Source organism: Arachis ipaensis, chromosome B09 (genome assembly GCF_000816755.2).
Source record: "Arachis ipaensis cultivar K30076 chromosome B09, Araip1.1, whole genome shotgun sequence".
Classification (NCBI taxonomy): domain Eukaryota; kingdom Viridiplantae; phylum Streptophyta; class Magnoliopsida; order Fabales; family Fabaceae; genus Arachis; species Arachis ipaensis.
In genome coordinates this window covers 90,850,858-90,862,079 of record NC_029793.2, presented here as the reverse complement: position 1 = coordinate 90,862,079, position 11,222 = coordinate 90,850,858, and the positions used below count along the sequence as shown (strand labels likewise).

The window sequence follows — 11,222 nt, the reverse complement described above, 5'->3', positions numbered from 1 at the left end:
ACAAATTATCTAAAAATACTTTATATTTTATATATATGTCGTGTCCCCGTGTCTTATAAAAATTTAAAATTCATGTGCCCACGTGTCCCATGTCAGTGTCAATGTCCGTGCTTCATATGATGAAAGGTTTAGGTTATTTGCATGAGATAATAAGTTATAGACAACAACAACAATAGTAAGAGATGACTGGTCATTAATATAAGGTGAAAACTCAGGTACAGTCATTTCACGTGAAGTTGACTGCACCTAAGTTTTCACCTTAATATAAAAATGTCGTGCTGATAGGTAGAAATGATTAAGCATGCAGGATCAAGATTCTCTAAAGTGAAAAAATTAGTAAAGTGGTAAAGTGAGAAATTAATCACTCTCAACAATAATAGTAGTAAGACATGACTGGTCATTAATATAAAAATGTCATATGCTGATAGGTAGAAATGATTAAGCACGCAGGATCAAGATTCTCTAAAGTGTGAAAATTAGTATAGTGGTAAAGTGAGAAATTAATCACTCTTAAATTATGATAATGAGACACAGATTTAATGGAAGTTATAAAATTAATGATGATTAACCCTTTACTACTTTACCAACTTCTTCACTTTAGAGGATCTAAATTCAAGCATGCAAGTGACAGTAAATTCAAGGAAAAGTACTCACATTCCCATTGTTCTCTGGAGTGCGAGGTAATGGTGGCAACTTTCCATTCTGAGAAGCTGAAAATTTTAACTGTATTCATTACACGCCATTCAACATCATAGATAACAGAATATTTGTCAAACATAATCCATGAAACCCACCATCAACTGCCTCGGCAGGTTGCAAGCTATTCAAAAGATTCATTATGAGATCCTGAAATTAAACAGCTTCCAATAAGATTATAAATTGAATTGCATTTAAGATGAATCAGTTTCTCAACAGACAAATACAATCACATTATAAACTATTTCTTCAAACCTCAGTTTACCTCACCTGTTGAATAGATGTCTGATGAAAAAGGTTTTGAAGGTGAGGTATAAGAGGTGAGGCAGAAACATTGATATTCGCAGAATCTTTTGATGACTGACCAACTGGCTGAAGAGAAAAAAAAATACATTTAGTTAAAGACAGAAAAGCATGATATACCAAATACAAATACAAAATTTTTTTCTTTTTTACTTGGGTAACCAAATAGAGGGAAAATATGCACAAAATGGAAAATCAACAAACCATTTGTTTGGCATCCGGCATCCAATCACCAACACTGGCAGATTTCCTCAGCGGTGATCCCTACGTGTAATGTAACAGAATATCAGCTCCGGAATAATTAAAAAGATAAATTCGAGCAACTGCATAAACAGATATCTGTCATAATCAAAAGGTTATCCACCAACCTGTGAAGATCTGCGTGAAACTGAACTTACGGGGATATCCTGTTCAACATCATGAAGTCAGTTAAAGTTATAGATAGGGACAACTTAATCTATAAGAAAATAGCATACCTTCACCAGATCTAAATTCTCTCTAGTCACTGAGAATCGTCCTTTGATTTGCACTAGATTAGTCTTAGATTTATCATCCAAAGTATCTCTGTATCCTATCAGCATAATGTTAACAAAGTTAATCCCATGTTTAAAATAAAAAAAATGCCTGAGTTCCCAAAATACCATAACTCCCACCAAACACCCTTGTGGCACACACAATAGTCCAAATACCTCCAGAAGATTTTATTGGAGCTGATAAACTATTTGCTGAAGCTCTGTTTGGAAGCATCAATGGACCACTAAAGTTGGGAGCTCGTCGGGAATCACGACTACTTTTGTCACCTGATGACTGATTTTCACTCTCTAACCTAAAATGTAAGAAAGCATTGAGAATTTTTACGAGAAAACGGTCATGCCCATAATAACAAGAAAATCTCCATCACCAAGAAGCATAAGAAATTGGAAGATGCACACAACATTGGCTTTTCCATTCATTTAAACTTCAAATTACACTTAATACAACGTTATATCTAGACATAGAATCAATGATAAAAGTAAAAGTAGGATTCTCCTCCAAACATGTCCTCTGCCTGTAGTTTACCTAACAGTATTTTTCAGACTAAAAAGCCACAAACTTTTTTACTTTTTGCAGCCTCATTCATTAATAATCTTCATTTCATTCGTTAGACATGATGGTGAATCACCAGATTCTTTACTAAATCACAGAGAGCTAGAAGGATACTACGTTCTACAGGCTGTGTAACATAGGCAATAAATGAAAGAAAAAGCAAGATTGAAGAGTGTGTTTCCATCAACAAGTGTTAAATGCAATGGAAAGTAATGATCCTCTCAACAGATAAAAATAGAGCCTAGAGTTAGCTGTTATTACCTCCAATCAGCAAAAACGAAGAATTAAAGGCAAGTATAACTATGAGAAACCTAACCTCAACTTTTATATTATGCCATCATGCTAGTTATTTCAAAATGCTGATAAGGGTTATACTGAAATTGTACAATAATAACTAACACTTTATCACTTTATCAGCTGCTGTGTTCCCTCATTAATCATCCAAACATGAAAAAGTTTATCAATCCATCCCTTGCCTTCCATTTTATCCCATTATTTTCCCTCCATTTCATTCCCTCTAAAACTTCTACTATAGGCTAATATAAGGGAAAGGTAAGATCTAATATAAAAATACTATGGGGAAGAAACGAATATATAATATAATATATACTATGAAAATGCATTGTACCTTTCAAATGTAGACCCTCTATCAGGTAAAGAATGACCAAGAACTGTGCCTGGCACCAGTGGCCCACTCTGGGTTTTACGAATCCTCGTTGATTGAATTTTGGTCTTGCTCAATCCTGTATCCTTATCTAGGGTAGAAGGTGATGCCTCGGCAACCAATCCATTTCTCTTCTCACTTTGTGGTGTGTGATGATAAACACCTACTTCTAGTCCAAACTCATCTTCTTGTGAGTTTTCTGAATTCTTGTCCACATTAAGCTGAAAATCAGTTGTATCCTGCAATGGCAAATAAAATATCAAAGAATTATTTTTATGGATAATTTAAAATAGTTGAACCAACCTTGTACTCGCTAACACTTTTGGGTTCATCTTCTTCCCTCATCTCGGCAAAACCATCATTGTTCTCTACCTAGTAAAATTGGAAGCCAGCACTTCAAAGTCAAATCAAACAAAGGGAAAGAAAAAAAAATAGTCAAGCAAATTAACATCTGAAACATGGTAATACCGATGAAGCCTGAGCTTTCAAATCATCAAGATCAAAGTTCCATGCACTAACTCCTCGCTTATATTCACTCTGCAAAATAAGATTGGACGATTATATTTTAGCAGTAATAGAAGCAATAATATATTTTACAATGTTAACTTAAGCTTTTAAATGTTAAAATCAAAACAGAGAAGTGATTCTCATTTCTACTTTTGTCACTTCAAAACCCCCCTTTCGGGATCAAAAGACCGATTGCATAAATCATCTCCAAGGAAACAGATGAAGGAAAAAAAAAGATAATTGAATAACGGGGAATGAGAGGAGATGCAGAAAAGTTCCTGCCAAAGGGTTACAGTCTAGAAAGCATAACCATGCTACCATAGTGTCATATCCACATTCCATACTATTGTACCAAAATTTGCATGTGACAACTTAATTACATATTTACATATTTTGAAAATCAGACTTACCTGAGATATTGCTTCTTGCTCTGCAGAAGGCATTCTCTTTAGTGCTAGTTGAGCAGCATCTTTAAGCTGTAAGGTTTTTGCAAAGTCAAGCAAAAGCAGAAAGACAAGAAAAAAACGAGCTGTTAGCAAAGCACATGTGAAATCAAACCTGCAGAGCTTTTACGCGATTCCAAAGTGGAGGTAAGTCGGCAAACAATTTCTTTACAGAAAGCTCAGGAGGCTTGGCTTGCTTGAAGAAAGAATGTTTCAGTAACTTCTCCACCGTCGGTCTCTTTGTCGGATCTTTTACCAAGCACATAGCAACCATTTCCTTAAAAGACTGATCACGACTGGAAATTCTTAATTAGACTACTGCTACTACTATCAATAGCATTTTGATAATAAGAAATAAAAATATCATAACAGGCTATATAGCCTTGATACGTGAAACGAATAAAACCAGGCAGAAAGAACACGAATACCTTAGAGAACTTCCTATCCCGATCATAATCAAGGCCCGGAGGGGCATTCTGTATGGTCATTAGAAGCACCTATTTACAAAACAAACGCCAAGTCATTCTCTGATTCCTATGTTATAAATTACACAATGCGAGATCTTGAAATAGGTCCATTTTTAATACATTTCCAGGCGTCTCAAGTCTCAACTCAGACAAATTACAAATACCTTCATGGGAGGATATTTCGAGAAAGGTGCATGACCATGAGCCAGCTCAAGCGCCGTAATCCCAAAAGACCAAATATCAGCCCTGTCAAACATTCCATTCACACGTTTTAAAAGGGGAAAAGATCTTGCAAAGCTTGAAGGCATGTAAGGATAGGTTTAGTAGTGCTCTAACTTATGAAAGAATGAACAAATCTTTTCTATTCGGTAAATAAAAAATTGTGCGTTTTCGCTTCTGGCTTTTAGATGCCAAAGTATGCTCATCATGAACAGCCGCAACAATGCCAAGCCAAGCCAAAGCCAAATTCTTGGCAGTTCAACCACCTTTTCCCACAATTATCCACAAACAGCACAACAAGAATCAAAAGGAGGGAAGGGGGATAAAAATTGTACGATGATGATCAATGATTAATTATTAAAGATACTCACTTGAAATTATAACCAGTTCCAGGCTGCAGCACCTCCGGTGCCATCCTACAAAGATAAACACATACCTATCAATCTCATATCTATATACTCTGAGTAATAATACAGCACCCTAAACACCATCCTAATAACCAGTTGAAATCTTGAAAAGCAATCAATTCTTCCCTAGCTTAAATAAATGAAACAATTAAAAACAGAAAATAGAATTGAGAAATCAAACCAGCAAGGAGTTCCAACAAAAGTGTTCCTGGACCGCTGCCTATCGCCGGCATCAAACATGCAAGCAGAAACACCGAAATCAGCAAGTTTGATATCGCCATTGGAATCCAAAAGTATATTCCCAGCCTTAACATCGCGGTGGATGTGGCCATGGCGGTGGAGGTAGTCAAGAGCCTTGAGTGTCTCCTTGAGTACGGATCCAATGGCATCTTCTTCGAAGCCGTCGGGGTATGCGACCTTCATGAGGTGTAGGCAGGAGCCTTGGTCCATAAACGGCATAACCACCCAGAGACTCCGGTCGACGACGAAGGAGCAGAAGGCGCGGACGACGTTGGGGTGATCGATGAGGCTCATGGTCTGAGCCTCTCGCCGTATGTCGTCGAAGTTGCTGTTGCATCGGTCCAGATCCAGGACCTTCACGGCGACTTGCTCGTTCGAGGGGATGTGAACGGCGTGGTAGACGGTTGCGCTGGCGCCGAATCCGACTTCTTCCAGAAGCTTGTAGTCCCGCGGGTTCGCCGAGAAGCTTCTAGAATAATAGGAAGAAGAAGAGGTCATGTTCGTTTTGTTATTGTTGGTGATGGATGGATGAATGAAATTAGAGAGGAAGAGAGGGGATCTGCTTAGGTTGGTCAGACTGTGGGTTGAGCAGTGTTGACCTGCATCTCGATGAAGATTATTGGAACTCGGAAGAAAGAGAATTGACTTTTGTGGTGTGTTTGGGAGTTTGATATGATTCTTTGTTGCAAGAATGGGTTGGTGCTTGTTCCTGCGATTTAGGGAGCTGTGTGGGAGAGAGAGGGAGAGGAGAGAGGGTGTGTCTGGTGGTGTGCCGGCCTAGGAGAGGGAGAAGAGAGAGAGGAAGTACAACACACGCTCTCATACTATCGACTGGTCTTCTCTAGCTGCTGACGTGTCCCATGTTCCTGCTTTGGGCTTCATCTTGTCCCTCCATGTACTTGTACTGTTCGTTTCACTTCGCACCGGTTCGCTTTCCCTGCCCTCTTCACTTCTGAGTTCTCACTTCTCTCCTCTCCTCTCCGGATNTGAAGAAAGTTCAAAGTCGATTAGGGTCTTTTTTAGAGACAAAGTTATGAGTACAAAGACGATTAAAATTTTTGAACTGAGAGGAAGATTTGGCAGACGTGACAAAAAATAAGATAATTCTGTGCTATCTAGTGTTACCTTTATTAAGAAAGTGAAGAGTAGTCTGCAGAATTCTATAAAGTGATTTGACGGATTAAGAGTGGTTTTGAATTATTAGACGTGAGGTCAGATATTTCTTGGTGAAATTCGACTCTTTTGAGAATCGAGACAAAGTCATGCTAGGGTCCTTGGTTGATCGAAGGACATTATGTGGCGGTAAAATCATGGGACGGAGAATTTTGTCTTTGTGAATAATCCTTTGATTTATCTTTGGTATGGATTAGAGTTTCAAGCCTTTTGATTTAGTGTTACTAGAAACAAGCAATGCTTCGTATCGTGGCCGCAATAGGAAATCTGATTAAAGTTGATTTGGCTACCAAAATGGCAGAGAGAGGAAGATATGTCTGTACTTGTGTCCAGATTAATTTGGACTTACTAGTAGTTAAGAAGATCATTGTGAAGTACGAAAGTCTAAATTTAATATGTGAGTCATGTGTAAAGTTTGGCCATGATATGATGGCGTGCAAGGCAAAGAGTAGAAAGGTGACGGAGGTTGGCATGACTAATGTCGACACGGAACAAACTGTTCCACAGCAGCCGACAAGTTCAAATTTAAAAAAATCGGGGCATGTTGAAAAAGAAAATTTTTAATTTGGCAAAAATCTTGGAAGAGAACACGTAACTAAAGCTACCCCGATACTTGAGACAAATGTTATGCATGATAATAATGTGGAAACTTCACAAGCAGAAAAGATGTATGGTTGGACATAAATGTTACGTAAAGGTAAATTTCATGTGGGTCTAAAGCCCAAAAAGCAAGCCCAATCTAAGGGACCCTTCTTTCCATCATCATGATCTCATTCCAAGCCCAAATCCCAACACTCTCGTGTGGATGTGTCCAAGAGCAAGGGAACTAGGGGTTTTCATAAAAGGAAATAAGAGAATATGATCCAAGGCCAACTGAGCAATCAAAAATAGGGAGAGGTTGCAAACCATTCCTATCGCGAGCGACAAAGACCACTTTCCTTACAAAATTCACCAGTAGAGAAAGATGGCAGAGAAACGGTGGCTACAATGTCAGAGGCCAGAAAGCGGTGGTTGTGGATGGCCAAGAGAAGGAAACTTTACATGAAAAGCCCAGATTATCAACATGTCCGCCGTTTTAGGAACCCTGTTTAGTTCTTCTTTCTTTTGGAGTTGATTTTTATGGATAGTCTTAATATCATTATTTGAAACATTACGGGTGCATCTAATAAGATAGTTCGGGTGCATTGTAGAGAATTAGTAAGAAAATTTTCTCATACTTTCTTTATTATCGTTAAAATTCATTCTCCTTTTCATAATCTGAAGTTCTTTTGGGAGCATCTTGGATATTCTCCAGTTGGTATAGTGGAGGCTGTGGGTCCCAAGGGAGAGATTTGGTTTCTTTCTTTCTTGTCGAGAACTTGCTGTACCGTAATTGATGTCTTTAATCAGTGTTTAAGTTCAGTTGAAAAATTTGTTTTGGCGGTGTAGTAGAATTTATAGAAGTCCTCAATTTCAAAATAGAGTTATTCTTTGGGATCACTTTATCATGCAGTCTTTAGCATATCAGGGGCCTGGCTTTTGCTTGGAGATTTTAACGAAGTTCTTTTTTTCCATGAGATTAAAGGGGGCCAATTCTCTAGCCAAAGAAGTTAATAGATTTGTAACCACGTTGGGTGATTACGGATTATTTGATCTTAAGATGATTGGGAGGAGATTCTCATGGTATCGTCAAATTCAGAATTATATAGAAGTAGCAAAGAAGCTGGATAGAGTTGTCATAAATCATGATTGACTATTGTTGTTCCGGAGGCTTACTCTGGGATTCTGAATAGGTTTCATTTTGACCACTATTTGATTCTTGTGTGTTGCGAAGGTCGCCTTCAGCCTAAACGTGATAGGCCCTTCAGGTTTTGGCCGTTTGGTTCACTCACCGTGAGTACAATGTGATGATTTTATCTTAGCATAAAGGTAAAAATGGAATCCGTAATAAGTTAAACGAGGTACAGAGGAGTTCTTTAGATTTTAATTGGTTTAATTAATCTGCAAGTCCCTATAATTTTACCAAATTTTCAATTAGGTCCTTATATTTTTTTTCTTTTCAATTGAGTCTTTATATCGTATAATTTTTTTCAATTTAGTCCCTGTTAACATTAAACGTTAAAAAATGTTAGTGAATTATGAATTTAATTATATATTCTTATTTTCTACTTATAATAAATTCATATGAACAGAGATTTTTCTCTTCTCATTTTTTCTCTTGACTTCAATGCTGAAGTTACATATGGATAGATATTTTCCTAGTAGAGCCATTACTGTAATTTCAATACCATTCACAATCCACCAAGTTATAGAAGAAAGCCAGCCACCATACCCAATGCATATAAAGCTATGAACTATGTAGAGTGTAACCGAAAAATCGAAGTATTTCTTTGCCCGTTCAATCACATAAAGCATATACACTGTGCTTAAAAACCAACCTTTGAGCAACTAAAGAGTTCAATTCACAACCCTAAAGTACACAAAACCCAAAACAACTTAATAATCAAAATTAAGTAGATTAAAATATGTGTCTGAAATGGAGGTGAGGATAAAAGAGGCAATGACACACCAACCAGTGAAGGTAGAGGTAATGATTGTAATTAAATCGAAGAAATAAACGAGGATCATTCTTGAGACGTGAGTTCCAATGAGTATGGCCAAGAAGAAGCTAAGAGTGACATAGTACAAGCATTGAAAGTATACAATCTGAGCAAGGATGAGCCCAGGGTCCCATACCACTACACCATAGAATATTATTACTGAACTCCAAACCCTGACTTCCTCCAAACAGAAAAAAAAATTTCCCAATTGAAGACACCCCAATAATATCCCTGAACTATTATTACATTGCACTAACATTCACCATCTCCAATTCTACTAATATGAACAAAAAGGAATAAAATTTAGAAAATCCAGCTATCTGGGTAGCAACTTTCGAGCTCAAACCTCCACGTCATGGGCACTTATATTAGATTGGAAATACAGGCGTTGGGTGCAGTGATGGAAGACGAGCAAAATATAAAGTAGAGGATGACGAGCACGCGAAGGATGCTGAACGAAAGAGACACGGCGAGACAAGACCATGCGGTGGATCCGAAGGGGGCTTAGGGAAGAACTTAAGCTCGGATTTTTTTGGGAACGTGGGATAAAATGACAAGGGTTCTTTTGGAATTTTTGAAATATGGAGGCGTTTTCAATTAGGTCTCCTACCCTAATTGTGAGAATATTCATTTTTTTTAACAGAATATTCTATTATTTTAAATACTTTTGTTATAGTAGAGACTAAATTGAAAAAAATTATATGGTATAAGGACCTAATTTAAAAGAAAAAAAGTATAAGAACGTAATTGAAAATTTGGTAAAACTATAAGGATCTGCAGAGTAATTAAACCATTTTAATTCTAAGGTGTTTGGAAATATTTTTGCACGAAAAAGTGAACTGGAGAGACAAATCAATCATATTCAAAAGCGGCTAGAAATGGTGGATATTTTGGCTTTTAGATTAAAAGAACAAGAATTGCGTGAAGATTACAACAACATTTTATTGCAAGAAGAACTTTGTGGTTTCAAAAATCAAAAGAGCAATGGGTGAGATTTAGTGATAGGAACACAAAGTTTTTCCATCTCCAAACCCTAGTGTGCAAAAAGAAAAAAAAATTAAAGGGCTTTTCCTTAATGATGGAGTGTGGAAAAATGACACAGAGCTACTTAGCCGGAAAGTAGAGAAAATTTACAAATGTTTGTTTTTTCAATGGAAGATATTGACCTGGACAGTTTTAGTAATGTTCCTACACCTATTCTTAATGTTCAAACTTATAATAGTCTTACTGCACTTGTCTCTCGCGAGGAAGCGAAGGCAACTGTTTTTAGTATGCACTCCTTTAAATCTCCGAGACCTAATGGCTTTCAACCATTTTGCTTCAAAGAGTATTGGGAGACTGTTAGTATCGATGTTTGCAACATGGTTCAGTAGGCTTTCTTGGACAGTTCTATAAGTTCTAATATTATGGAGACTTTAATTGTCCTTATTCCTAAGGTGGAAACGGCATCTACTATGAAGGATTTTCGGCCCATCAGTCTTTGTAATGTGGTGTATAAAATTATCATAAAGGTTTTTGTCAATAGGCTTCGCCCCTTCCTTGCTGACATTATTGGGCCACTCTAAGGAGAGTTTATTCCAGGAAGAAGGATGCTAGATAACATCATCATTACGCAAGAATTCCTGCATTTTATGAAACACACCAAGTTAAAGAAAGGTACCCTAGATTTTAAAGTAGATTTAGAGAAGGCATATGATAAGGTTGATTGGATATTTTTAGAACAAACGCTTATTTGTTTTGGGTTTTCTTGCTCAATAGTTCAACTGATCATGAATTGTATGACAACTTTTTCTTTGTCTATTCTATATAATGGAAGTAGATTGGATAATTTTCTCCAAAACATGGACTTAGGCAGGCTGATCCAATATCATCATACCTCTTTATGCTTTGCATGGAGTGTTTGGCCTGTTACATTAATTACCAAAATGAGAAGGGTGAGTGGGATCCAATGGCAGTTTCGAGTGAGACCTAGAATTTCACACTTAATGTTTGTTGGCGACTTACTTCTCTTTTGTAAAGTAAGAAAGAGCCAAGTGTATAATGTAATAGAGGTTATTAATAATGTTTGAAAGGGCTTAGGGATGAGAATTAATGTTGACAAATCAAAGGCATTGTGTTCTAAGAATATTTTTGCGAGAAGACGGGATATTTTCATGGGTGTGTCTTCTATTCGGTTTGTTCAGAACTTAGGAAAGTATCTTGGGGCTAATCTTGGCCACTCTCAGGTAACTAGAGCCCCATTCCATGATGTTCTTGACAAAATTCAAGAAAGATTAGCTAGCTGAAAGGGCAGATTGCTTAATAGGGCAGGAAGACTTTGCTTAATCAATTCAGTGGTTACTTCCATTCCTAACTATTGGATGCAGATCTCTCTTTTTCAAAGGTAGTAACTGATAAAATTTTTTCCGTGATGAGAAACTTTTTTTGGAAAGTCCAAG

General features: G+C 37.1%; 1 protein-coding gene across 1 annotated transcript in view; it reads right to left on the bottom strand.

Moving 5' to 3' along the window:
- LOC107617876 (serine/threonine-protein kinase BLUS1) overlaps positions 1-6,018 on the bottom strand; it is a 7,471-nt gene extending 1,453 nt beyond the window's left edge. Inside the window, exons 1-16 of the mRNA XM_016319752.2 lie at positions 4,974-6,018; positions 4,757-4,801; positions 4,331-4,412; positions 4,128-4,196; positions 3,815-3,985; positions 3,667-3,732; positions 3,218-3,286; positions 3,053-3,121; positions 2,714-2,988; positions 1,689-1,825; positions 1,476-1,570; positions 1,368-1,406; positions 1,204-1,263; positions 967-1,068; positions 795-846; positions 655-710 (exon numbers count right to left, since the gene is read on the bottom strand). Coding sequence (XP_016175238.1) covers positions 655-710; positions 795-846; positions 967-1,068; positions 1,204-1,263; positions 1,368-1,406; positions 1,476-1,570; positions 1,689-1,825; positions 2,714-2,988; positions 3,053-3,121; positions 3,218-3,286; positions 3,667-3,732; positions 3,815-3,985; positions 4,128-4,196; positions 4,331-4,412; positions 4,757-4,801; positions 4,974-5,530 — 1,944 coding nt within the window. The 5' untranslated portion in view covers positions 5,531-6,018. The remainder of the gene's footprint in view (positions 1-654; positions 711-794; positions 847-966; positions 1,069-1,203; positions 1,264-1,367; positions 1,407-1,475; positions 1,571-1,688; positions 1,826-2,713; positions 2,989-3,052; positions 3,122-3,217; positions 3,287-3,666; positions 3,733-3,814; positions 3,986-4,127; positions 4,197-4,330; positions 4,413-4,756; positions 4,802-4,973) is intronic.